The 27,021-nt window shown below is 49.7% G+C and overlaps 2 protein-coding genes across 3 annotated transcripts in view; one reads left to right on the top strand and one right to left on the bottom strand.

Annotated features, from left to right (window-relative positions):
• The window catches only part of SSBP3 (single stranded DNA binding protein 3), a 56,474-nt gene extending 38,080 nt beyond the window's left edge, over positions 1–18,394 (top strand). The window contains exons 6-18 of one of the 2 annotated variants that reach the window (XM_050306647.1): positions 7,148–7,228; positions 7,997–8,056; positions 9,979–10,045; positions 10,155–10,231; positions 13,112–13,176; positions 13,284–13,332; positions 13,588–13,623; positions 13,827–13,881; positions 14,339–14,409; positions 15,205–15,283; positions 15,509–15,537; positions 15,721–15,822; positions 16,374–18,394. In XM_050306647.1, the coding sequence (XP_050162604.1) occupies positions 7,148–7,228; positions 7,997–8,056; positions 9,979–10,045; positions 10,155–10,231; positions 13,112–13,176; positions 13,284–13,332; positions 13,588–13,623; positions 13,827–13,881; positions 14,339–14,409; positions 15,205–15,283; positions 15,509–15,537; positions 15,721–15,822; positions 16,374–16,403 (801 nt within the window). In that variant the 3' untranslated portion in view covers positions 16,404–18,394. The remainder of the gene's footprint in view (positions 1–7,147; positions 7,229–7,996; positions 8,057–9,978; positions 10,046–10,154; positions 10,232–13,111; positions 13,177–13,283; positions 13,333–13,587; positions 13,624–13,826; positions 13,882–14,338; positions 14,410–15,204; positions 15,284–15,508; positions 15,538–15,720; positions 15,823–16,373) is intronic. The other variant, XM_050306648.1, reaches the window with a different exon arrangement.
• Positions 18,395–22,492: 4,098 nt separating this feature from the next.
• On the bottom strand, positions 22,493–26,498 carry MRPL37 (mitochondrial ribosomal protein L37). Its single transcript, XM_050306646.1, has 7 exons — positions 26,111–26,498; positions 25,680–25,863; positions 25,100–25,215; positions 24,417–24,602; positions 23,978–24,135; positions 23,269–23,472; positions 22,493–22,698 (listed from the first exon to the last, which is right to left on the bottom strand). The coding sequence occupies exons 1-7, from the start codon at positions 26,496–26,498 to the stop codon at positions 22,621–22,623; spliced, it is 1,314 nt and encodes a 437-aa protein (XP_050162603.1). The 3' UTR covers positions 22,493–22,620.
• Positions 26,499–27,021: the final 523 nt, after the last annotated feature.

Here is a 27,021-nt window from a genome sequence, read left to right as displayed (position 1 = left end):
CTGTGTGAGCTGCACTGGTTTGCAGCGACACAAGCTTTCGGTGCTTTAAAATCTTCCTTCTTGAGGATGAAACACTTGTTGTGTAAAAAATGGGATAACGGTTGAAAGGAATATTTGTTTTGGCGAGCTGGGGTTTTTATAATGTGGACTTGTGATTTGTATATGGGAGAACTTCTCAGGCAGTAGACAGGCAGGCTTGATAAGGGGCTTGTGATTTATTGTGGTGATATCTGAGCCCAATATCGGCAATTGCGCTCGTGTGGGAAGGGGGAAGGAGGGCCCTGTCTTTTTTTTTTTTTTTGAGAGAGGGAGAGATCCTATTTCCTGAACATGCTTCTGACAAAGTAAGAATATCCGATATTGATCGGGAACCCTAAAACAGGCGAATCTTGTAGCAGCGCTCGGCGGCGTGGGGTGAAGCCAACAGCGGGGATGGTATCTCGCAGGTCATAGCTGCTGCCAGCAATCCGAGTGCCAAGCTGCTGCTTCCAACAAATGTGTCTCCAAACGTCCTGATCTCGCCCCGCGGTGAAGCTGACTGTCCTTTGGGGCTTATGCTTCACACTGAGATGCGAGGGCTGCAAAACTGGCATGAAGTTAGGGCAAGGCATCAACAGTATGGATTGGCTTTCCCAGAGAGGGAAAGGTGAGGAAGAGGAGTCACATCTCTCCAGACTTGCTGCTCATGCTCCCGTCTTGACTCTTCCCGTTGACAGCCTCCAAGCTGTCCCCCCACTTTCCTTTCTGCTCTCCTGTAGCACTTTTGCACTGAGGGTCTGATTCAGAAGCAAACAACCTGTCCTAGCTCCCTGCCTCCCATGCAGCTGGCCCAGGAGCCACTGGGGAAGCGAGACTCAAAAGCAGGGGTGGATCCTGAAAATCCAGGAAATGTAATAACACGGGTACAGGTGTCGTGTGGGGGATGCTGCCCGTCCCCAGCACTGCCGGAGGGAAGAGAGGATGGGTGCTGGTGCATATGGCTCACATGTGACATCTCAAGAGCCTGCCTTTTCTGAAAGCCCTCCAACATCTGGTTTCTCCTCCCAGCCCTGGGGATGGAAGGGAAAAGAAAAATCCCACCTTTTAACACAGTCTGAACATCGCCTCCATGAAAGTCTGATTTATTGCGGGTGCTGGAGCTCATTCCAGCTTCAGGAGATGCTGGAGAGCAGCGCTTGCAGACATGGGCTGGAGGCTCCATGCCAAGAAGGTCACAGCTCAGGGGTAGTTTCCTATCTGGAGATTTAAGTGCTGAAATTCAGAGGGCAGAAACAAAAAAGTCACAGAAGATGCAAAGGACTTCTCCCCAGCCATTGATGTACCAGCTCTGGGAGTGAGTGAGGTTTGTGGTGGTACCACCTAGGCCAGTGCTGTCCTCGTGCCAGGAGACTGCTGGAGTGTGCTCAGGGGCTTTCAGCATCTTCTGCACCAGGGACCTGCAAGGGATATATCCCTGAGAGTAGCAGGCATGGGCAGATTAGTTTTTGAGGGAGTTTAGAGGGCCTGATCCTGTCCTGGCATGGTGGGATGTGACATGGGGAGCTGAGGAGGGAGTCACCAGCAAAGCTCAGGTTGCAGAAATCCTGCACTAAGCACCCTGGGAATGCATGAACCCCCAAACCCTGCACATTTGGAGGTCTTTGGCAAAGACAGAAAATTGTATGTACTGTCCCTGGGACTTAACAGCCCAAAAACCCATGGGAGTGAGCTTGGAGGAGAAGCAAGGAAGGAGAGAAGCAAGGAGGACTCCAGGCTGCAGTGCCCATCCACAACCACTGTCTTACAGTGAGAGTCCCTTCTCCATGCTGGGGCTCAGCAGTGACCTTCAGGCCAGGGGCCAAGAGAAGTGCAGCCTCCAGAGTCTCCCAAAACCTTCCTAAAACAATGGAGAGGCAAGACCCATGGCACTCTTGGGTTGCTGGGGCATTTTGTGGTGCCAGCCAGCAGCATGGCATCAGGCTGCACTCAGGACAAAAGGTGGCTGGGTTGATGGCCAGCGTGCGTAGATGCTTTTATTTCAGTCTCTCTCTTTGTCCCGTTGAGATGAGCAAACAAACCCTCTGCTCATCCTCCTAAAAGGTCATCAGAGGTGTTCCTGCTTTTGTTTTGAGAGCTGGATTGATGCCGGGGTGAAAATCCCTCAAAGGAGGAGCAGAGGGGTGCCAGGGAAATGTAGGAAGAAAAATTAAAAATTGAAATCTGTTAATGCCACACCTTCATAACACTGAATAAATGGAGGGGGCCCAGTCAGCAGCCCCCCCCAGCCATGGCTGCTCTCCCCAGCGCAGTCCCCACACCGCCCCGTACCCCGCGCGCTGATGAAATGGAAAGTTGACCATAAATCAATGTCGGCGGCTGCGTTAGCTATGCATCAGCGGCTCGGCGCCGAGATGCACCAAAACAAAGCACCGGCTGCTCCGTGTTCCCACACTGCCCCCTAATGCAGACAGACCTCGGGAGCTGGGGAGGACGGGGGGCTCCAGAGCCCGGGGGGCTCCCCCCCACATCCGCTCCCTGCCTCTCCTCCCTGCGTCCTGGAGCACGTCTCTCCGGGTGAGGTCGCCCATGGAGGTGAGGATGGTGAAGCCAGGGACAATAGGAAGAGGTCCGTGTTGCCCTGCTCCCTCCTTGGATGTGCCACCATTTTCTCCCTGCCCAGCTGTCCTGTCCCACCCTCAGTGGGATTTGCCACTCCTCCGTGGATGCTGCTGGTGATGGTCAGCCAGCTCCAGCGAGACAGCATGAGAGCCACAAAACCAGGCTGCCCTTCCCAAAATCCTGGGGCAGAACTCAGTATCAGCCTACACCAGGCAGGATTTGAAGGAAGGTGGCTTACAAGCTGGAGGAAAGGAAAAGCAAGCATCAGAGAAAGTTTTTTTCTGGAAGTTTAGTAGGATGCCCGAGGCTTTTGTACCGAGCGTCTGGAGCATATGGTGGGATTTGCAGTCAACTTTCTCTCGGGTGCTCCAGCCAGATGGAGGTGACTGTTCTTGGCTCCGGCTGACACGGGTTTGTTTCCTGAAGAGCTTGTGTTAAACATATTCCTTAAAACCAGGCTTCTGCAGTTGGGAGCCCCAGCTGCAGGCAAGGCAGAGCTCCTGCCCACGGCTGCCTTTCACTGTCTGTGGGGGAACTTGGCCCGCCTTGCCTTGCTTTGCCTTGCCTTGCCTTGCTTTGCCTCGTCTTGCCTTGCCTTGCTTTGCCTTGATTTGCCTTGCCTTGCCTTGCCTTGCCTTGCTTTGCCTCGCCTTGGCTTGCCTTGCCTTGCCCTCTCTCAGGAAGGTCCTCACCCAGCACCACGTGCTGGAAGGTGACTATGGTCTTCCTCTTTGGAGGCACCTGGAGCATCTCTCCTAAAGGCTCCTTCAGGGATATCTTATTTTTTTCTTGACAACTTGTGAAACATCTCTCTCCTTCAGTAGAAATAAAGCTCCTCTCCAATAAACCCAGGCATGGCTTTAATTAATATCCATCTAATTTATTTTAGTATTTTCTAACGTCAAAACCGGCAGGCAGGGGCAGGTATTTTAAACACAAGATGCCTCCCTATTGCTAGCTCGAAACCATCAGTGTCTCATGGCAGTGATGCTATGCCTTCTCGTACCATCCTGCCTTGTTCTGCCACCCCCAGAGGTGCTTGAAAATGTTTTTAAATAGCAAAACTCCCCCATTAGCTGAAAGTATGTAGCCCATAAAACATGATCCATTTGTGGTGAATTACGCTGGAAACATAAATTGACACACGCAGAGCTATGATCGCTCGTGCCATTTTCCATCTTTAATATTTTACAAGAAGTTTGAGGAGTTGAGCTCATGAAAGACAGAGTGGAAATAATCTGATCGCCTGGAAACTCCCTGTAGGAAGCAGCTGCAGCAGTGAACTTCAGCCGTCCAAAGGGCCAGGTTGGGATTCTGAAGTCCCTGGAGTATAGAGGGGAGAAAAAAATGAAGCAAAGGGGAGGTTGAGGCACCAACAGCTGTTGGAAACAGTTTCCTCTAATGCCATTTTAGCTGTTTGGAGTTGTAGTTGGGGTTTTTGTGAAGCAGCTACAGGAAGGTGAAGAATAACCCCCAGTGCAAGTTGTCCAATTTGGAGGTTAAAAAAAAGGGAAAACTTGAGAGATGATGGGGTTTCTCTGGTTCGGAAGAGTGCTGATCTAGAGATGAGAGTGAGGTGACTGCAGAGCACGTCCTGCTTGTCCAGCATGGCATGTCAGATGGAGCTGTGCTGTAGGGATGCAACTCAGGGGCATCTGGGATGTGGAGGAAGCAGGACAGCGTGAGTTCAGCCTCCTCTTTTAACAGCAGTAGTTAATAACTGCTAAATACACATTTTTTAAGAAAAAAGGGTTGTTCTGTTGGTTGGAGCCCACATGTCGTCTCTGCAAAACACTTGTCTCGACTGCCATGATCCATCGGGATCATCTGCTGCTTCCTCTGCAGCGAGGCAATCCCGTGCGTAAGAGTAACCGATCCAGCAGGCGTTCCTGGCTGAACATGGGTCCCAGCCCTGAAACATCTGCAAGTGTTTATGGAGATAACACCATCCAGAGGGTCTGCATTTCTGACGGAGCAGAGCAGCCATGCCGAGGGGGCCGCAGCAGTTGCAGCCTGGAGTGAGCGCCTGGGATGCTGCTGCTTGTTGCTGTTTGGAAAAAGTGAGAAAAGAAGGAAAAAGGAAAAAAGCTGCTTTCAGCTCCTCCCTGCATGCCAAAATGTTTGCACAATCTGGGTTTCTGCAGCCACCTTATCCGGACGTCTCCACTGGGAATGGTACCACATGGGATAATGCAAGGGCGAGGATGCTGCGGCACTGAGCCTGGAGCATCCCAGGGAGCAGCTTTGGCGTTGGGGCAGGACCGCGCTCCAGAGGATGCATTCGGCAGCACAAACAACTGATGCTCTCCTGATCCAGTTGCCACAGGGGATTTTTCTCTGGTGGAAATGCTGCCATGTCTCATAGATGCTTTTTCTCCAATAACCAGATACTGTTTGTGCTAAAGCTCAAAATGCAGACCCAAAGCACCACCTCTGGGCCCGGTTAGGGTGTGCTTTGGTGGCCATGTCCCCCACACGTGTGATACCTGTTCACCCCATACCCTCACACACTGGGAGATACGAGAGGGAGCACATCAGGGGTTTAATAACTTGAGGATGGGGTGTGGGTGCCTGTGCAGTCAGTACCTGGACAGCAACAAGCTCCTCCTTGCTGCAAAGGCAGGCATTGTGGCGTTGACTCTTGCACTGATGTGGCTCGAGGATTGACTGGTCTCTGCCAACCCTGCTTTCTGCCTTCTATGTGTTTTCATCACTCATTCACCTTCTGATCTTCCTACCCCAAATCCTGCAGCTGAAGCGTGTAGGAAGGGCTTTGGGGGTGGCCAGAGCTCACTGGGGGATGTTGTCCTCCACCTACAGGTGGTGGGAGGTGGCTGCTGCCCCTGCTGCACTTTGCATTTAGCATCTTCAGAAGCAAAAATAAGTCAGCTTTTCATGCCTGGAGAGGACTTCTGCTAAAGGAGGTTGATGCTACAGTTAGACTACAGAGGTTTGTCTTCTCCTCTCTACGGGACGTGGGTGGAGAAGGCAGCAAGAGGGTTGTCCTGAGGTGCTGTGATCTCATCCAGATGAGGTCGGCCAAACACTAAGGGCAGGGGCTGGTTCCTTTTGGCTCCTGGAGAATAAATGGTGGTGTAAGTGGTGGGATTTCAGACTCTGGAGCAGAGAGGCTGGCAGGAGGCTGTTGGTTTAAATCCGCTTGGCTCCATCTCACTGCCGAACCGTTCAAATAAAAAATTAAAGAAAAGAGAAAAAAAAAAAAAAAGGAAGAAAAAAACCCACCCTCTTACTTTATTTACATTGCACTCAAGTTTCCGCTGTACAAAAGATTTGCAGGTGCAAATATGTCCTGCCTTCATTAACTTCCCCTCCCTTTTTAATTTATGTGATTTCAATTTTCCTTCCCTGTACTGTTAATTAGGGGACCCTCTAATCAGTACCATTATCACAGTGGTATTCATGTTTAGGAAAGCTGCTAAACAAATGCTTGCAAAATTGCTAAATGGCTAATTAATGTCTGTTAATTAAGAAAATTGCTCATGGTAACAAACCATGCCATTGCTGGCAGCAGCTAGAAGGCGAACACTTGTTGAAATTAGTAACGAGGCAGGTAGAGAACATCTGCTCCGGCGCCGGTCCTGGAGCCTGCCGTCGCTTCCCATCACCTACTGACAGAGCTCCTTTGCTTTCTCTACCAATTACACGTCCTTTGACTCAAAAAAATACCATTTTTTTTTCTCTCCTTACATTAACACGCACCGGTATATTCTTGCACTGAGCTCACGGTTTTTCCAAGCAAATTTTCATTTCGTGCTTTTAAGGGAAATTTGAAAAAACATTAAAGTGGGCGTTCAAGCCCAAAATGTCAGCGGCTGCTGCATTGCAGCCTTAAACCTGCACCAACTAATCTCTCCTTTTTTCCCCTAGACATCCTTTCTTTGCTCGCAGACCATTTTACTCGCATCCTTAGGGAATCCACCTCGAGGAAGGATGTTGCATCCCTTCAGTGTGGCAGTGCAGCCCCGGTTGTGCCGGCCAAATGTTGCCCAAGCGTGAGCTGGGACGTGCTCCTTGTCCTCTGCACTCACTCCAGCACCTCCAGTGAACCACGGTCAAAACATAAACCCAGAGGCGTTTCCAACCTTTGGGATGAGAGAGGAAAAAATTTTTTTTTTTTTTTTTTTTTGGTTTGGGGGTGTTTTTTGTATTTCCCCCAACCTCTCTGGTCCTCTCCTGCGTATTTTTTTAACTCGTTGCACGCCCCTGCGAAGTGTTTCCCTGTGTGTTTATCATTGCAGACTTGGTTGAACCACTGGACCATTTACCCTCAATGTGGCTGCTGTATTTTGACAGATGTTCTGATTTTGAATATATATATATATATTTTTTTGCATATCTCATTATTCATTGTTCAGCTGCAAATGAATAGAAACTCAATTAAAAAGAGGGAAAAAAAAGGAAAAAAATAATTTAAAACCGGGAGAACTGACTCCCCAACTAAACAGGTCCACCCGTGAATCCTTTTTTTAGCTCTTTCTGCGCTTTCATGTGCTAATCTATAACCTCCTTCTACTGTCTGACCTCACAGGGACCGCCTGGGTCACAGCCCTCGCCACACGCACAGCCTCCACCCCACAATCCTAACAGCATGATGGGACCCCACAGTCAGGTAAAGACACTAGCGATGGGTAGGGCTGTGAACCGGGACGTGCGCTCGATTTACTTCTTTTTTTCCCCTCTCTAAGCATGCTGGGCAGCGGTACCCGCTCCCTGGGGAACATCCCCCTGGGCACCCCAGCTCCGAAGCAAAATGTTGGTTTTTTCCCTTTTTTTTTTTTTTTTTTTTTTTTTTTTTTTTTTTTTTTTTTTTTTTTTTGGATATGCAGTTGTCAATGGACTGAGAAGTCAGTCGTGGGTATCAGACTCTTTTACCTTCCCAAGGTAGCCTAAGAAATTTAGCTTGATGTGGGTTTTTAATCTTCTATTAGTAGCAGCAGTTGTACAAAAAGTAACATTAAACCTTTCTTCTTTTTTTTTTTTTTCCCAGTACTTAGCACCGGGGTTTTTTGTGTGTGCGTGTCTGTATGTGCTTATTTGCCACTTTTTTTAATATATCTCTATATATTTAAACTTGAACAGTGTCTAACACTCAAGGTTTCCCATGCACTAATTTTAACAGCCTCACCTAGTATTGCCGATGTGAAACGCTCTCGAACAATAAATCTACAGAGAAAACGTTTAAGAAAACGGACTCCAGACACCTTTCTTTTTTTTTTTTTTTCCTCCTTTTGAAACGTAACTTTTTTAAAAAGGATGTCTCCAGAAAAAAAAAAAAAATCAGAAATACCAAAAACAGTGTGTGCAGGCTAACCAGCGTGCATGGGGAGCGTGCTGCCTCCCCACAGCTCAGCCCTGACCCCCTTTTGTGTCCCCGCAGCCGTTCATGTCACCGCGCTACGCCGGAGGTCCCCGGCCCCCCATCAGGATGGGCAACCAGGTACTGCGCTCCCGGGATTCCACATCTCCTAGGGATTGCTGTTGTTTGGGGAGGGAGACAGCGGCCAGGTGTTCTGGAGATGCTCCTTGGCTTTGGGTGGCAAGCATCGCCTCCCTCGGGCATTCTCTGTTTCCTCGGTGCTGCACCATCTAGTGTCACTTAACTATTACATTTTAATTCTGTTTCGAGGTTCAGGCATATCCAGGGCGGAAACAACGGTGGGGAATGTGCTGCTTTCTATCTGTGATGTTTCCAGCAGGGTTGTGCCATGCCATGTGCTCGCTGCCCGGCTGGATTTTCCCTGCAATCGCAGAAAATTAAAGTGATGGAGATAATCCTGCTGCTGGGCTGACCGAGCGCTTAGATCAGCGGCGGGGTCAAGCGGGGCAGGTCAATGCTGAATTTTTTGGGCTGGGTTTATCCTCTTATCCCAGCTTAAACAAGGGCAGTTTGTTTCTGGCCTTACGGATGAAGGCTTCCACCCCACGCCCTGCCTGGGTGCGTGCATGGCTTTCGTTGAGGAATTCACGTCCTTCCCAGTGATGCCATGCAGATCCATAGGGTAATGACCAAGCCAGAGGTTATCTGTCACTAAAGGGAAATTCAAAGAACCCTGCAATTCCCTTGAGCAGCAAAGGTGACTGTGCAAAAATTGGGAACTTATTTTTTGGTTATCAGTGCTATTTTTGTATTGGTCTAATTAGCAGAAAGAGCAGGATAGTCAGGAAATAGGATGTAGCAGCTTGCTCTGTGTTTGTGCTTGCTGGATTTGAGACTTGAATAGCAGGAACTTGCTAAATGATGGTAAGACAGCTTAGGTTGTGGCTGAGAAAAACGCAGTGGGGGCTGAGCCTCCCTCCCAGGGCACTGGTGGCTGTTCTAGTGAGGTATTAATTGGCTGCACCTCACCATAGGTCAGTTTTAACAGGACCCCATCCTGCTGTGGTCTAGAGCTCATCCCAAGCTCTGCTGGAGGTGAGCACAGTGAGCTGGGCAGGCAGGAGAGGCAGGAGACTAGTTTGGGGAGGATGTTCCCACAGAAGGATCAAGCATCCGGGAGTGGGTGAAGTTAATTAGAAGGATTTCATTTTTTTCCCCCAAACACCACATATAAAGCACATGTTTGTACCTACACAGAGCTCAGTGAGGTTGCGGTCACATCCTGAGGGACAAGAGGAATAAATAGGCAGGCAGGAAGGTCAGGCAGCAGAAGTGTAAATATCCACCTCTACAACCTCTCTAGTTTATCTTCCTCCTGCTGCCAGCTTCCAGGCTGCAAAAAACTTGAGATTGGGCAGATTCTGCCTCGGTGCAGCCAAGTGCACCCAGTGCCTGCGCTGTGCTCCAGCAGTGGGATCCTCAGTGTCGGCATACAAATTAAAGGCAGCACTGTAGCAAAACTGTTTACAGTTTGCTTCCCCTAGGCAGATGATATCTGCATTTTTCTTCCCCTTTATCTGTTCAGAGCAGCCTTTGAACTTTAAATAGCAGTGTTGCCCAAGCAGAGCGTGGGTTTGGGGATGGGGAGCATCTGCCTTCCCCTCTGCCTGCGTGGGGAGGGGTCCCAATGCTGCTCTGCTGCACGTGGAGCATCTCCTCTCCACAGCCCATGGAATCACTGTGACCTCTTTGGCCCTGCTGCTGTGTAGTACTGGGTTGCCATCCTGCTGGTCACTTTCCCTGCTGGATTTCACACCTTTGTCCTTCTCAGCCTTAGGCTTTCCCCCACTGCCCTAAAATATGACAGACTGACATTGCGTGGCCCGCGGGTAGGAGAAAACTCTGGCACCTTGTTTGGGTTTTAGAGGGTGTTTACAAAAAGATGAGGGAGGCAAACATCTGGAGGCTGTAGAAGTGGGGTGTAGGATGCAGCAGGACGCAGGATTTAATTTTTTTAAAATCTTCCTGCCTTGTTTTCACAGCCCCCGGGTGCCGTTCCCGGTACACAGCCATTGCTGCCCAATTCAATGGATCCCACGCGACAGCAAGGTAAGCCCAGCAGAGGAGGGGTGAACATTAACATTTCTCCTCAGCTGTCAGTTTGGGACCTAAACGGGCTGCGGTGCCGTGTAACATCCCCTACTTTTGCTCCCAACAGGGCACCCCAACATGGGCGGCCCCATGCAAAGGATGAATCCTCCGCGAGGGATGGGCCCCATGGGTCCCGGTCCGCAGGTAAGCCCAGCTCCAAAGAGCATCATACAAACACTGCACATCATTGGAACAACCTCCTGGGGCTTGGAGGGCTGGGAGTTCCCCCCCGACACACGCCCTGTCCCCACATTAGTGTTAATGCATTTTACATTAGTCTTGCATCTGGAAATCCCTCCTTTTAACATGAGTGAGGTCTTCAGAGCTCATTAAGGGTATTGCAACCTCCCTCCTGCCCTTCTGTCAGAGGGGATGGCACTTAGCTCTGTGCTGGAGCAGCCTTTGAGTGCATTACACTGCCTGCCTGGGAAATAGTTACGACCCTAACAGCAGGAAAGGGAAAGGAGGCTTGCATTTAAAATAAATAAATAAAAAGAAATGGCAAAGATCCCTTTAGCAAGGGAATAAGGCTTTCCCCTGTGAGGTTCCCCTCCACCTGCCCCTCCTGCTGCCTGCTTGAGCTCTCTATTTCAGGAAAGGGGAGTAAACTCTTGAAATTAAGCAGATCTGGGTTAATATATGCTGTCGTTCTGTTGATTCGCTTTCCGGAGTGGCTTATTGTTGACTCACTCCTGTTTGTTCCTTCTACAAGGCTTCAAAACCAGATTACCATATTTTGGTTGGAGGTTTATCCTCTCTGCATCGTCGCCTACGTGGAGTTTGTAGTGCGAGGATCAGAGTCTGTCAAGAGACGGGCGGGTGCGCTGGAGTTTTGTTTTGTTTTTCCCCCAGAGACTGCTGAGATAAGTGAATGTTGTGTAAAGAGAGAGTTGTGTCATCTCTTTAACACCAACCTGATGATGCTGCTCAGGGATGCTCGGCCGTCTCCATGGACGCCCGGATCCATCCTAGGGCAGGGGATAAAAAACCTGCGCGAGCATCCTTTGCACAAGCCCTCCAATAGCACTGCTGCTGTGCTTAAAATCCTCCTTTCCTGAAGGATTGCACCCAAAAAAAACCCGGCATTTGCCGGCATGGCCTGCGCCAAGGCGAGCGGCGGCGGCTTGCCCGGGGGAGGCTGCTCGCTTCCCACTTCCAAAGCTCGCCGAGAAACTTGGAAGCGGCGAGCGCGCGCTGAGCGCCGCGTGGGATGGCGGCAGCTCTGGGAGCCGGCAGGAGTTGTGAAATGTTCAGAGCTTTATTTTTGACTCCACCATTCCCTGTGTACGTACATTAGGGAGAGGTTTTTTAAGAGGCAGCCTTTCCCTGGAGAGGCGCTGGGCTTCCCAATCTGGCACCCGCAGGCGCTGCCTCCCCCCAAGACATCCAGGAATCGACGCCTGCACAGGCAGCCACCAAAAATACCAGCCCTAGCCCAGCAGCCCCTCGCACCTTGCATGCTCAAGGCTTGTTTTTCTTTAAGCTTTGCATCAGGACATTCCTAAATACTCCCCAAATCATTCCAGAGAGCTGCAGAGCATCCAGCCAGGACATCCCGGCGTCCTGACAGCAGCTCCTTATTACACACCAGTGATGAATCATCCCTTTCAGCTGGTTGCTGCTGTTTTTTTCCCTTTAATAGTCCCAGTTGTATCTCTGCAGAAGCCAGGACGGGGTTTGCCAGCGCCTCTATGAAGAGGATTTGTAGCTCCCTGGGTTTTGGCGGTGTCTTGCCAGAGCCCGACATCCAGGTCGCTCAGCACAGCTGCGTTCCCTCCCCACCCTCCCTGAGCATCTTTCAGCTGGCTTCGTTTTCCAGCCTTTCAGCTCCAATTAAAAACGCTGAGCCCTTTTTCTTTTTTTTAAACAAGGGGTTTGATGCTGCTATTCAGTGTAAATGGCTGAAATTTCAATCAATTAAGGACTTGCCGGTAATTTGTTTGGGGAAAACCCTTTTCTTCCTCTTCAAAACAAACTTTAGTGATGCCCTCAGCAGAGCGCCATGTTCTGGTGTATCCATAAATCCAATGAAAAATCGACAGCACTGAAGTGTTGTACTTAAAATCCAGCTTGGAGCACTCTGAGGGGCTGTGGAATGGGAAGTGGCCAGCCATCACTCCTTCTGCAGTAGCAGTTTTTTCTTTAAATGGCAGAAATACAGCCCAAAAAGATTCAGAACAGGGAGGGAGGTGGGAGGGGAAGAGCGCCAGCGCGACCTAAATCCGGCTGCACGTCGCCTGGAGGGCACAGGGAGCAAAGCTCAGACCAAATGGAGCGCGGCATTCAGGGGATTCCTCTTCCTTCGCCGCCTTGGGCTTGGCTTTGTACTAGAGCTGGTTTTAGGAGATGGGGGATGCAGATCTGAGGCTCCCGGTCCCAGCTGGAGGCTAAGCCAGGGTGGAATAAGCCAGGAGAGGAGCCTCAAGGGGCTGCCTGCCCTTGCCTGCTCCCCGCAGCTGCAGACCCGCTCCAGGGGATGGAGCAGAGCTGGAGAGCACCAGGAAAACAAGCTTGGCTTGGTTTTCCCTACTCCAGTTGTCATCCTGAGAGCAGGGGATGCTCCATTTCACAGGGAGTTCATGCAGCCTTTCCCCATCCTTAAACTGCAGCAGGAACCTTCCAAGTGGTGCCTTTTCTCCTCCTGCCCCTGTTTTCTCCTGCACAGAAGGACAAATCTAAAAGGCTGTTGTTGGCACCAGAGGCTGGGAGTGGATTTGTCTCCCAGAGTTGGGAGGGGGTTGTTTTTCCTTCAACCATGTGGCCTCAGAGAGCAGGGAGGGGGAACTTCAGGGCTCAGCCTGGCTCCCATCCATATTGAGCTGCCTGGTTTTTTATAAATATATAGCAATATATAGATATATTTACCAATTGCCTCTACATTCATCATCATTAACTTTTTTATTAATCTCATTTTTGCAAACAGACCTGCTTAGTTTTTTTGATTGTTTATTGGGGATTTTTCCCCTTCTCTTGTCTAGTGTCCTTTTCCCGTTACAGTAGACTGACTCTTGGTTATTGTTGCAGAACTACGGCAGCGGCATGAGACCTCCACCCAACTCCCTAGGCCCTGGCATGCCTGGAATTAACATGTAAGGCAAACCCCCGCACTGGGATGTTTGACTGCTGACTCAGGACTGCGGGACTGTACGGATTAAAACACAACATTCTTTTTCTTCCTGTTTAATTTTGACCCCAGGGGGCCGGGTGCTGGTAGACCGTGGCCGAATCCCAGCAGTGCTAACTCAGTGAGTATCCCATGGCCTTTGGAGCAAGAGCAGGGTTGGTTGGGAAGTATCCTGCAAATGGGGCCATTCCCTGTTAGCTGAATCCTGCTAATGAGAGGAGGTTCCCAGCCTCTTGCTTAGACTGCTGGGCCCCTGAGTCTCTCATCCTGGCCGGGCTGAGATGGCAGTGGGGGCTCTCAGCTGTGTCCTGCTGGGAGCCAGCCTGTGGAGCCCCTGCGCACCCCGAGGCTGAACTTGGCTCTCTTCTCCCTACAGATTCCATATTCTTCTTCATCGCCTGGTACATACGTGGTGAGTCCTTCTGCTCCATCTGTCCGTCCTGTCATTGGGGTGCAGAGATGTTACAGGGGTTCATATGGTTTGGGATGCAATTGGTGCTGTGGGGAGTGACCAGTCTGGCTTTGGGGGTGTGAGGTCCAGCTGGTGTTTGCAAACGTGGGGAGGTGGGCAGTGCTCATATTTACACATCTAATGCCTGCTTTGTCCCTCTGCAGGGTCCCCCCGGCGGCGGTGGTCCCCCAGGGACACCCATCATGCCCAGTCCTGCAGGTATGAGCCCTCCAAGCAAGACCCCCCTTCTCCCAGGCCAGCCCTTCAGGCTCCTACCCCTTCCCCTGCCAGGAGACCCCTATCCCTTGGGCTGTGCCCACAGGCAAACAACAGATTTTGGCATTCTGGAGAATGAGTGGCATGGGCTTCTTGGCTTTGGGATGGCATTTGAGGGTGTTCCTACATCCCGCTATGGATCTGGTAGCTGGGGGGCTCAGGGAGGTGAGGAATTACCTCCCCACACTTCCCAGCCAGGAGTTGAATTATTTTTCACAGTTGAATTTCTGTGATTAAAAACTTTGTGGATCTTCATTAAATACAAATTAGCCAGAAAATGGTGGTAGTTAGAGGGAATTTTAGGTGATAAAATACAAAAGAATGAGTTCAAGTGGCATGAGTTTGTTTTAATTAAGAAATGAATTAATCACCCGACTTACTGGGCTTCACTGTTCCACAGATTCAACAAATTCAAGTGACAACATCTACACAATGATTAATCCAGTACCGCCCGCAGGCAGTCGATCGAATGTAAGTCTGCTTTCTAATAATTTACATATCAGATACCATAACAAATCATAATTAACTTCATCAGTTGAGAGTAAAGCAGTTTAATTGATTTCAGCCATTTGTTACAAAACAGAAATAAAACAAACCATCAAAAAGCGATTAACTCTTGGGCAACTTTGTTAATTTTTTATGCTTATTAAGAGAGCAGCGGTCCTGCTGCTCCGGCCGAGGTAGTGGCAGCTATGTGCCCGGAGAGGTGCTGGGTTTTGTGGGATACAGGCAGCCTTAAATCTCATTAGATGTTGGTTGGATGGAGCCCTCTGTGTTGCCATGGCTCTGGGTCTGCCACTCAGCCAAATTTTATAGGAGAATCCACAGGACCCCTGAGGCTGTGAGGCCTCAGGGGGTGATACCGTCCCAAGTTGCGCAGGGGAGGTCTAGATTGGATATTAGAAAAATTAGGAATATTGGATATTAGGAAATTGGATATTAGGAAAATTTTTTGTGGAAGGGGGTTTCAAACTCTGGAGTGTGTTACCCAGAACAGTGGTGAAGTCACCATCCCTGGAAGTGTTCATGAAACCTGTGGATATGGCACTGAGGACATGGTTTAGTGGTGGTGCTGGGTTGACAGTTGGGACTTTGTGATCTCAAAAGTCTTTTCCAACCTTAACAATTCTAGGATTCCATGATGTGTTCCATTCGATGTGTTCCATCCATTCTTGGGTGGGGGAGATGTTCCCCAAGGACCACCGTGGCGGATATTTGGGGTAGTCTTGTGACTGATTTTGGTTTTGTCGCCTTTCTGTTCCTCAGTTCCCGATGGGTCCCGGCTCTGACGGCCCCATGGGCGGCATGGGCGGCATGGAGCCCCATCACATGAACGGATCGTTAGGTGAGTGATGGGCAGGGGACTGCCACAATGGGCCTTCACTCCGTGGGGACACTGGCAGAGCATCCCAGTACCTGCTCCCTTCCCAGGGTCAACCCCCAGTTCACACCAGTGGCTCAAAGCAGAGCTGGAAATCAGAATGGGGTGTGGGGGCAGCTGAGCAGGGGGGCACAGGGCCATGGCTTCCTGCTCAGTAAGGCTCTTCTCCTTTCTCTCCCTTCTGTGCAGGGTCAGGAGACATAGATGGACTTCCAAAAGTAAGTGGGTTGTAGGGTGGGTGTGTGGGCTCCCCTTTTCCCGGCACTGGGGTACCAGTGTGACCCTGATGGATGGTGACGTGTTGGGAAATGTGACTGAGGTGGGCAGGGCTATGTCCTGCCCCCATGGTGTTTCGGGGGGCATGGGGACCTGCTCACCACCTCCCCTCCCATCTCTCACAGAATTCTCCAAACAATATAAGTGGCATTAGCAATCCCCCGGGCACTCCAAGAGACGACGGGGAGCTGGGAGGCAACTTTCTCCATTCCTTCCAAAATGACAATGTGAGTGAGTGCCTGCCTGGGGATGGGGGGACAGTTCCTGGGGAGAGTGGTCATTGTTCTGTATGTGAGCTGCTCTGGGACAGAAAAGTGGGCAGGAAGAAATATGCTGGTGGGTGGAAGCTTGGGGTCCTTGGTGGGATGAGTTTGTACTGGTGGAGGGGAGAGGATCTGCAGGATGGAGAGGAGCTGGTGCAGATGCAGCCAGCTGTGCCGACCTGGTTGAGTTGAGGCTCCATGGGAGGCTGCAGACATGGGAGGCTGCTCCCTCCTCTTCATCCTCTATTAGCAGCATATACACGTGTGCATGTTAATTATTTGTTTTAAATTGCATCTCACCCCATACTGTTCTGCTGATTTTCTTCCTGGAAAAGCAAGTTACAGCTCACATTATGCCCTGATAAACTTGAGTCTCCAGCATATCCTCTCCTCCTGGTTTATTAGATCCAATTAGGTTGCTGCGTAGTTGTCATCAGCCTCCTTTTGCATCCCCCTCCGATGGCCGGGGGGTCTGACCTGCCTGGTTTCTCACCCTGTCTCTGTCTCTCTTCCAGTATTCCCCCAGCATGACGATGAGTGTGTGATTTCCCTCCCCCTCCTCCTCTCCAGGATCAAGAGAGTCAGCTGCCGTTCGGAGGATCTCAACGAATTATGCAAGAAGAAGAAGAAGAATCTAGGTGTATGGGCAGGGACACGCGTGGCGGGGGCCAAAACCCCAGGTTTAGTTTCATGCAATAAAAAGGCTGAACTTTTTATTCCATAAAACATGAAGGACAAAACTTAAAATATTTCAAGACATGACAAGACCCTTCTTTGTGCAGAAGGGTTTATATATGTACATGACACTTCTTTTTGGAAACAAACGGAAGCCTCTAGCACCCAACTCCGATCTCTTTGCTTTGTTCTTTTAAATAAAGACAGAAACCGAACCTGTTGTATGTTTGTGCTGTGCGACACCAGGAAGCTAGTCTAGATATGAAATCATGTTGTCTCTGTTGTAGTCATTTTTTTAAATAAACTGGACAGTTTACAATGGTGGTTTTCGTTCAGAAGGCCTGTTTTTCCTTTTTTTTTTTTTTTTTTTTTTGTTTTGGGGGTTTTTTTCCCTTCTATTTTTGGGGGTTTTTTTGTTTGTTTGCAGCACAACGCTTCCTCCTCCAGTTAACAAGATCTGCTTTGGGGAAGAGACTCCACCACCTCGTTATAAACTTGTTAACGCAGGTGACCCCTTCTAGGATCACATCCTCGAATGAATCGTGATCTTGCTCTCTGTGACTGTGGCATGCACTGTGTTAGTCTTTCCCCCCCTCTCTGAGTACAAGAAGAAATCTCTTGTCCCTCCCTTCCCCAGAATCCTTCAGCTGGTTCACTGCAAAAATTGATTTTTTTAAATAATTTTTTTTTTTAATCCACCGAAAGAAAGAGTTAATCTGACCTGGGACTTTGAAACTGTGATCTCCAGCTAACTTTGGGATTTTCTGGGGGTTTTATTTGTTTTAGGGGTATTTTGGGGGGGGGGGGGTGGTTCTTTTCTTTAGAGATGTGCTCTTGTCAGGATTTCACTTATCTATGATTTGGAACTGGATGGAGATATTTTTTAAGGAATTCTTGTTGTTAAAATGTAACCTTGCTATTCTGTAGGCTCGCTCTGTAATAAGAAAATAAAAATTAATGGCAAGCATCGAAGGCCCTTCCTTCTGGTGGGAGAGGAAGGGACGAGCCAAGGCGGCGGGTTGGGATCTCTGTACATGACACTACCCTGTAGTTTGGTCTTTGTTTTTCTGCAGCTCCCATTTCTGCTCCATGTATATCATATTCTGTAAAATATTCTCTCCCTTGGATTTGACCTTTGTGCGGATTATTGAAAGCATTGTATCTTGTTTCAGTGTTTTTTCTTACCTTGTAGTCTGGTTCGAAAATTACCAAGAGGGGAAAAAAAAAATAATTATTATACATTGTAGTTTGTGTACGATATTTGTTGATAATGTTTTATTAAAGGGATGTCTTTTTTCCGCACCCCTTCATTGAAATGTTTTTGGGGGACATTTGGCTTGTTTTTACTATTCTGACTGCAAGACATGAGATGACAAAACTTTTTTTTTAGTGTGTAATATGAGTTTCTTTTTATTTTTTTAACGTTTGCCTTCCTTTTCCTAGGCATTTTCATTGTGCTTTACCTGTAGAAAGTTGCTGGGGAGGGAGGGGTGAGTGGGATGGGGTTTCTGAGGGAGTCGGTCTCATAGTTACAGTCAGGTTACTATTTTCCAGGTAATAACCAAACACAGATTTCTTGCATCAGCAAAACCCAGGGGCTCCCCAAGGGGTCAAGTTTTTTTCCTTTTCCGCTTCACATCTTATTTCGGTTTTGGGGTTTTTTCGGGTTTTTTTGTTTGTTTGTTTGTTTTTTGGTTTTTTGGTTTTTTCTGACGTGAGGAAATTAAAGGACCAGTTTTAATGTATTTTAAAATTAATAGCTAAATTATTGTCTTCATTGGTATCGGATGGTTTTTTGAATGAAACGGTTCTCCCCCGTTCTCCCCTCCCCATGCTGTAATAAATATCAACATAAACATTTGGTTTTGGTGCTCTGCTGTTTGTTCCTGGTGTTTGCTGCCAGACCCAGGGTAGGAGTTGGGTATTTTTTTCCAACATTTATCAAGGACCAAACCCCAGGTTTGGGATGCAGGAGCAGAGGTGATGCAGAGCTGAGGGGGGGGGCTGGAAGTTGGCCCCAAAAGGGATCCCAAAGGGATTTGGCTGCAGTGCAGGACCTGAGGGGCTGGGAGAGGTTTGATTTAACAATGCCTGCTTGATTCTTTTTTTTTTTTTTTTAAAGCATTTTGAAAATGTAGTTTTTAGCCTAGAAAAATGGTCAGTGTTGTCTGTACTGGGCTGAGGATTTGCTCACTGGACTCTTGGCCTTCCTGCACCCAGCCCACCATACTGCAGGCAGAGAGGAACTTTCAGGAGCTAAAAAGGGAATTTTTTTTTGTACACTGACCCCCAGGCTTTTCTCATTAGAGGCTGGAGGAGACAAAGTGCCAGTGTGGCAATGGAGGCAATCCAGTGCAGCAGCTCCCTGGGAGAGGAGCTGGATCCGGCCACTTCCCATTGCTAGAGTCCTGCACTGCTGGGAGGTAAGCAAGGGATAGGAAGACTGGAGTGTTACCTGCAAATATACATATATGTATATACATACATATATATTGGGCTTGCAGTTGGGTCTGCTGACCCCCTGCTGGGGCAAGGGCTGGCTGCAGTGCTGGGTGGGGGTGTGCACCATTGTGGGATCAAACTCAGCTCCGGGCTCTGAAGGAGCTGCTGAGGATGGAGAAGTCCAGGCAAGGCTGACCTGGTTCCCTAATGAGCAGCACCAGAGACTGCTGTAGTATCTGGGGAGAGATGGAGAATTTCTAGGCCTTTACAGGGGTGGTTGCAAGTGCTGGGTGCCTGAAATGCTCCCGGGAGCTGCTGTCTGAGACCTGTTCTCTGCCTTTGACTAGTTCAGGCAGGACATGCTTGGCTGTGAGTGTGCAAATCTTGCTCCTTGCGGGAATGTTCAAGTGTGGGCTGTAGACTCAAGGAGCTGTGGGCTTGGGGGACTGTGGGCTTGGGGCTGTGAGCCATCCTGGAGCTCTACCTGTCCTGGGGAATGCTTCCACCTGGCACCAGCACCCACAGTCCCATCATTGCTGCAATTCCAGCAGCAGCACTCTGCAGTCACATGCTGTCATGGATGCTTGTGTAGCAGAAGGCTGAGGGGACAATGCTTTGGATGGCTGCTGGGTTTGGAAACCAGCCAGAGAAATGACAGCCTGCAGAGCCCATCAGCATGTCATTAATGGTGGGGCTGAGGAGAAGGGTGTGTTTGCACCCTTTGCTACCGGTGAACGTTTGCTTCCAGGTTAATGCCACAGATCTCCATGTACAGGGTCCGCAGCCGTGTCCCAGCATGAATTTTGGTCCAGGCAATCATGTCCCCTGTGCTTTGCAGAAAGTAGAGTGTGAGCATTGTCCATCACTTGGAGTCAAGCAACCCCCAAGGGTTAACAGTTGATGCTGATGAGGAAATCCTGCCCTCCCAGCTCCCTCGGGCCATCCCTGCCTGAGCTGACCATCCAGGTCCTGCTCAGCTGCCCTGAGCTCCAGGCTCCTGCACTGCTGCCTGTTTTTATTGCATGGCACAGAGAAGTCCTTCCCACTGGTTCTTAAGGGTTACAGGCTAATTTTATTAAATATCACCATGAAACTGCCAAGTTCCCTCCTCTAAACATCTCTTGGGCCCAACCTCAGGGATAATTGTCTTCCCCATTAGTTTTCATTAAATTAAATGCAGGAGGAGGATCTGAACAACCAGGGGCTCCAGGCTGAGCACGGGGTGTACTTGCTGGCATGATGAGTGCAGCCTATGGAGCTGGATTTTGCACTGGGAGTGTGTTCAGAGCTCTGCAGAGCTCTGCTCTGGGCAGCCAGGCTCTGCCAGGTCCTCGTCTCGGGCTCCTGCCACCCATTTCTTGCGTGTTCTGCTCCCCTGGCTGCCATTCATTAAAAGTTAATGCCTGGCCCATGGTCCGTGCTGAGGTAACGCCATTTGTCTGCTGACCAGTCTTTATAACTTATTGATGCCAACCCAGATGAGGCTCTGTGACCCATTGTTGGGCTCCCAGTCCCACCTCCGTCAGCTGGGCCAAGTCCAGCAGGTCACACTGGAGGAACTGGGAGAGCCACACCATGCACAGCGTGCTCGGGAAGAGCAGTGGGATACCACGGACATGCGGTAGGGGCTGCCTGGTCCATGGACCACGACAGACCAACCTGAGCATCTGTGCCAGGTGCCAAGCTGGAAGCCTCACCCTGCCCCTCTTGAGCTCCCCTGCAGAACCTCAGAGGAGCAAACTCTGTGCAAGGATCAGCTGCTCCTTCCAGCAACGTGAGTGCTGCTTCACCCTGGCTCCAGGTGAGACCAGCTCTGCCCTGAGCAAACCAGGGACATGGCCTTGCATGCTTGCATGTGGCCCCCTCAGCTCCAGTGGCTTTCTGATGCCTCATGAAACCTCCGAAGCCTTGTTTTCCCACTGATCTTCCCCTGTCTCACTGCTTCCACAATTTTTTAAAACTTCCTTTGCTCTGCCTTTAAGCATCGTTCCCTGTGCTCGTGCTTTGTCTCTGCTCAGTTTGGAGACAGGATTCCAGCTTCCCTTGCTCCCTCCTCTTCTATTGCCTGCCCTGATGGAGATGTCTTTGTTGAGAGGTAAAAGCATCAGTAGGGACTTTGCCTCTTTCCCACATAGACCATCTCCACAGATTACCACATCTACTCGGAGCAAGGGAGGTGTTTCACCTCTCCAAGCCCGCTCCCCACCCCAGCTGTTTTTCCAGCAGGCTTCCTCAGGGAACCTCTCTGCTCAGGAATGCGAGCAGGCAGCTGGCTGCCCTACAGGGCTTCCTCCCTAGGACGGGTAATGATCCGAAGCCGGAAGAGCGAAGGGATGTCAAGCAGGGTCCATGTGACACAGCAGGGAACCAACAGCCCGAGAAACAAACACCTACAGGCTCCACAGAGCACGGGTGTACTAAAATATATTCCCAAGTACCAGGATGCAAACCACAGACCTGAGCAGATTTACACTGACGAGCTGAATTAGGCATCCCTTGAGTAGGTAGGATTAACACGATTCAGATCAGTGCAACTCTTACTAGATTATTTCTCTTTCAAGCATTTCTCCTAACTATTGAGGGATTTGTTAATTTAATGTACAGCTCCTGCATCCCAATTTACAGGGTGCAACTGTTGTTCTCAAATGTGACTGCTGGACATTGGCCGAAACCTGCAGAGCGGAGCTGCCTGATGGACTGGAACACACAACTGGGGTGCTCATCCAGGTGGTCAGAGATCACAAAGCACAGACCAGCCTCTGACACAAGACACTGAAGAGAGATGAATTTCTTGGAAATATGCTCTTCCACACCTTAAAATAGCACAGGCTGTCCTCTTCTTTCCCGTGTGCTGGAGGGTATCAGAACTGCAAAACATTCTACATTTGGCTGCAGCTAATTTAGCTTTCATTTTACAAAACCCACACTAATCCCCCCATGTTAAAAAGAATACGCTTCCTGCTCAGTTAACTCTGTGTGGCAGGAAGAAATTCTTCCTTTGTATTTTTAGCAGCAAATACCAGCTACAGGCACCAGAAGTTTCATGCTACATTCTACATCACTTTCCCCAAATGCAGAGGTCTCTTCATCCAGGATTGGGGGATAAAAGAACTGCGGTTCTACAGATCCAACAAAGCAATCTCTCCGATTAAGTGCTTTGGGAACTAAGCGCAGGGCAGCACGACGCATCCCGCAGCAGCCAGGAGTAAAACAAAGTCAAAGCCAGGCAGAATGAAAAAGGCTCATGTCTCAGGCTCCCCCCTTGAAGCTTTGTAAGTCTCTTCTGCATTCAGAGGGACTCAAAGCAACCTCAGGAACAGGTTTGAGTCTGGCTCTGTGCAGAAGCTCACTGAGAGCAGAGCCTGCGCAGAGGAATAATGACTGGCTTATGTTCTTTCCAGGCAATGGAGGAAGAGTGCAGGAAGATGCATTTGATGGCTTCTCTAACCCAAATTCAGAGGTGAGCCCCTAAAATGAAAGAGTTTCTTCATGCACTACTTAGTTTTAAAAAAAATACTTTACTTTCAGTAACAATATAATTTATTTTTAAAAGTAAATTAATCCACCTTTCTTTAATTATGTGACGGTTCTGGCAAAAAGCAGCAGCAGGTACAGTTGGTGAAGTATTTTCATTTGAGCTGAATTTCACACAGTTCCATGCAGATACAGTGCCAGAAACTTCTTGAATGTGTCTGGCTGAAAGCCATGAATTCCAACGGGCTTCTGCAGAGAAAAAGACACGGATGCTCAGTTTGCAGTGAAGTGATTAATGTAGACAAACAACGGCTTTAAACATGCTTGAATAAGACTTTCAGGCGTGGTAGCTTCCAAATTGTGCTCTCTTCCCCAGAGGGGTTTGTGTGGGGGTACTTCCACTGGTGTCAGTCTCAGAGAGCCGAATCCCCTTGCCCATCAGTGAGATGCCCTCCCAGTATAACCAGTGCTGACAGCCCCGTGCTCTGTTTACTCCCCAGCAAGGCTGACAGCTGCATGTAAGCACTTCCTTCATCAGGGCTGGTTTTAAACAAGCATATTATGAGATGGTGGATTACAGACAGGGATATCTGTACACAGGAGTTCATATTAAGCTTGGCATGTGGCACATCAGCACTACAAACACTCAGGAACTGTTCCCCTCAGGAACACTTGCTTAGGGAATAACTAGGCCAGTGCCTGTGTCATGTCCCTTCAGCTGGTTTAAAACCTGCTGCAGCTCTGCACCAGCTCTCAAACCCCCCCTCCACTGAGGTGAAAGGGCAGGATTTCCAGGACCACTTCCCAAGGTTTGCTTACCACTACAACTTTCTTCTTGATTTTTGGAACACACTGGGCCGTCTCATACAGTTTCTGATCAGAGTCAAACCACACTAGATTTTTTATGCCATCGCCAGAGACAAGGTCTGTTGTATTTAACTGGAACACCATGAACTGGAAGAGCTGGCCATCTGTGCCAATGCTTTGCACCACTATTGGCTCCTCCAAAACCTTGGGATCATTCTAGGAAAAGAAGAGGGGGTGGGGGAGAATGTTTTAAAAGCTGGTTACCACAGAAATTGTATGAGTACTTGCTGATTCTGCATCTTAGAGTTGGTTTAAAGCCAAGATTTTAATAAATGTATTGTTACCTTGCCCAGAAAATTACTCTAGTCAAACAAGTTTTGAATGTAGATTTTGTATTTTAATTAAAATTCCTCCTTCAGCCAGCAATGAAGTGTCAATTTAAATACTGAGCTGTGGGATGGGTCAGAGCTGAACTTACTCCCTGGTTCCTGCCCATTACCACCCCAGTGCATGTTACATCACGAACACACTTATTGCTGAGCAGTGGATTTCTGGATCAGGAGACATCAGTAACCTGAAGGCTGGGGTTAGACCTTTCGATGGGGAAGTCTGGATGTGAAAAGTACTGTAATGTGCCATGGTAAGGGAACTTCAGGACTCTCTCCACTCGCTGCAGCACGAGAGGGGGAACAAAGGCCCAGCAGCAGCCTGCCATACGTACCCCATACAGCACCTTGGCCTTGGCCAGCGCGTTGCCAAAAGCAAACATCAGCATTTTAGCACGGAGCTGTTCTGGTCTGAACCTGTCAGGGCAAATGTTGGCTGACTCCAGGAAGAACAGAGTGTGAGGATGAGAGTAGGGATAACCATCTCTGAAACCTGAACAGCAGATAGTCATGTCAGAAATCGCTCAGTGACACTACGCAGCCAATGTTTTCTCCCTTTATCTTCAGGAAGTGTTAAAGCAATTTGCTGGGGTTTAAGTTCTTCCCCACTACCCTGCTAAACCACAAGTCTGGAGCGCTTGCATTGCACTCCTGTACCCAGCTCCTCTGTCCCCTCATTCCCACACAATTCCTCCTCTCAGCTGCCTCACAGACAGACAAGGGCTCCAGGTTAACCCAAACACTGACAATATTATTATCAACAGCAGGATTTACCTGTGTCATTGAGCTCTTTGTACACATTCACCTCCTCAAGATCAATTGTAGGCAAGATGGGATGGAAGGTCTCCAGAACATGTTCTTTGGTGGCCAGTATCTCCTCCTTGGAGGCTACTGGTGGTATTGGGGCCATAGAGTTCATGAGTATTCCATTAAGGCCACGGACCTGAAGAAGAGTGGATTCTGGGGAGGGAAATTAAGACTACATTCAAACACTGGTGAAATCAGATTAGTGAAAGACATACATTTCCCTTTGTAAGTCTATTCTGCAAGGCTCACTCTCTCCCCCTCATCTACAAATCCATCTTAAATAGTAGCCCAGCCGCAGGTTGTTCTTCTAATATACCAATGTTAATTGCTGGTGTTCTTAACTACACATACTTAGAAAAACAACAGTACTGTTTTGAGACACAAAAATATAAACAATCAGGTCCAAGATGCTGGTTCTCTTCTCCCACCATATCATCAATATTGTCTAACACATAATAATGTTCTCAGGGAGAATATCCTGCCATCATCCAAGGCTGCCCATGCTGACAGCACTTTTCAGAACAGCCATAATTACCTGCAGGGTTCCAGAAATTGTTTAACTTTCCCCAAGTCCTCATCCTTAAAGCCAGCAGCATTGTTATCCCTCTTATCTTAAAGAGCTAAATGCTTCCACTGTGGCAGCAACTAACCTCTTTCCCATGTTGCTGCTATCCTGTAGTTTCTAGCCAACATCCTTTTACTCAGAGCAGGATACTTCCTAGACATTAACCGGCATAAATGCATCAAGTCTTCAAACAGCACTGGGCTTTAAAAGGAGAAAAAAAAATGTTATATAAAAATGGGATCATAAGGGCAGGCAAGTGTTTCTGGGGCACAAATGATGTAAAATTACTGTATGTAAAACATATCACAGCATAACATTTCCAAACAGTTAACAGAGACTGCAGATTAATATCACACACACCAATCCTGTTCCAAGTTGGCAGAGGTAATGCTTACAATTATTATTTTAAAAATTGATATTCTGCATCAGCTAGAAGTAGATCTCAAGTTGAAATAGAGACCTTGGCTTGAAAGAAGCTTTAATATAGTATACTGTTTATGTCAGTGCTACTATCAATATTCAAAATTGCACTTTATTGGTTGTTTTGGTTGTTCCTTTGTTTTACAAGATGACAACTTCACACAGCAAGCGAGTCTCTCAACAGTACATCTGCGTTCGAATTTTCCTTGTAGTGTTAAAAACTTTCCCTACAGCTGCAGACTCACCAGAAATGTTCCCTCTTGGGAGCAACCTCTGTGGTGTCCCAGAACCGTGCGTGTGAGATCGCGTCCTTCACCCGCTCCTCGTGCTCCTCCAGCCCATGGGCCGGGTTATCCAGGATGCTCTGCACGGATGGAGGCAAACCTTCCACCAGCTTCGTCTTGGTGAGCCACTGCGCCTGCCGCACCCCTGCAAACACAACCCAGCACGGTATGTCACAGGTGACAGAGACGACCCTCAAGGTCCCCTTCCAACCCAAACCATTCTATGAATTCTGCACTATGTTACCGAGGCTGCCACGCAGCTCATGAGGCTGGGCAGGCTCTTCACAGCCCGTGTTCTGTTAACACTCTGTGTAAGGAGAAGCCTTCGCAGGCAGAGCAGGGTGAGTGTCTGTGGAGGGGGCAGTGCTGGGGGCAGAGCGGGTGTGTGGTACCTTCCAGCATTCGGGTACGCTGGTGGCAGATGAAGCACCCGCGCTCCTTGTACAGCGGCATCTCCTCGTAGCGCGGCCCCGGCGAGTGCCAGGGGTCGTGCCAGCCGCGGTCCCAGGGCGGGAAGCGCGGCCAGGCCAGGCCAGGCAAGTGGTGCTGCCGTCCCGCGCATGTGATGGTGTCCAGCTCCACCTGCTCCCGAACCGGCCGCCGCTCCACCACCCGCGCCAGCACCTCGGGCGGCGGCCCGCGCGTGGTCCAGGGCGTGCGCGGCAGCGGCCCGCGGTGGCGGGGCCGCCCCGCGCGGGTGAGGATGCCGCGGGTGAGGCCCCGCGCCGCCGCCCCCGCCCGCCTCAGCGCCACCGGCCCCGCCGCCATCGCCACTGCCATCCTCCTCTTCCTCCTCCCCTCCGCCGCCTCAGCGCCCGCCCGCCGCCATCTTGGGGGGACCGTCCCCCATGGCCTCCCCCGGTGACTGACGGCGGCGGCGGCCAATGGCGGGCGGGCGCGCCCCACCGTGAGGGAGAGTCGGCAAATAAATTGCCTGGCGGGGGGAGGGTGCCTGCCGTGTGGGTAAGTGGGGAGGCGGGCGAGGAGAGGCGGCTCCTGGTCTGCGGGCCGGGGGTCATTTGAGAGACCGGCCTTGGGCGGGAGGCGCTGGGGCGCGCACACGAGTGCCGGGGCCGCTGTGCCCCCCGGGCGGTGTGTCCGGGCCCTTTGGTGCGTTCGGGAAGTCCTCGAAACTCTGTAGATCTGCCCAACCCGGAGCCTTGCGGGTTCCGGGTTCGCCCACAGCCGGATCGGGGTTACCCCTCTTTCATAGCCCATGTGTGCTCGGGGTCCCCAGCGGTCGCTGTGGGCAGCCGGACCAGTCGCCTTTGGTCCTCTCTTCCTCCTCCACATCCTTAAAATA

The sequence above is a fragment of the Myiozetetes cayanensis genome, unplaced genomic scaffold (genome assembly GCF_022539395.1).
Source record: "Myiozetetes cayanensis isolate MyiCay16 unplaced genomic scaffold, myiCay2020 scf12, whole genome shotgun sequence".
NCBI lineage: Eukaryota > Metazoa > Chordata > Aves > Passeriformes > Tyrannidae > Myiozetetes > Myiozetetes cayanensis.
This window is presented reverse-complemented; position numbering and strand designations above follow the sequence as displayed.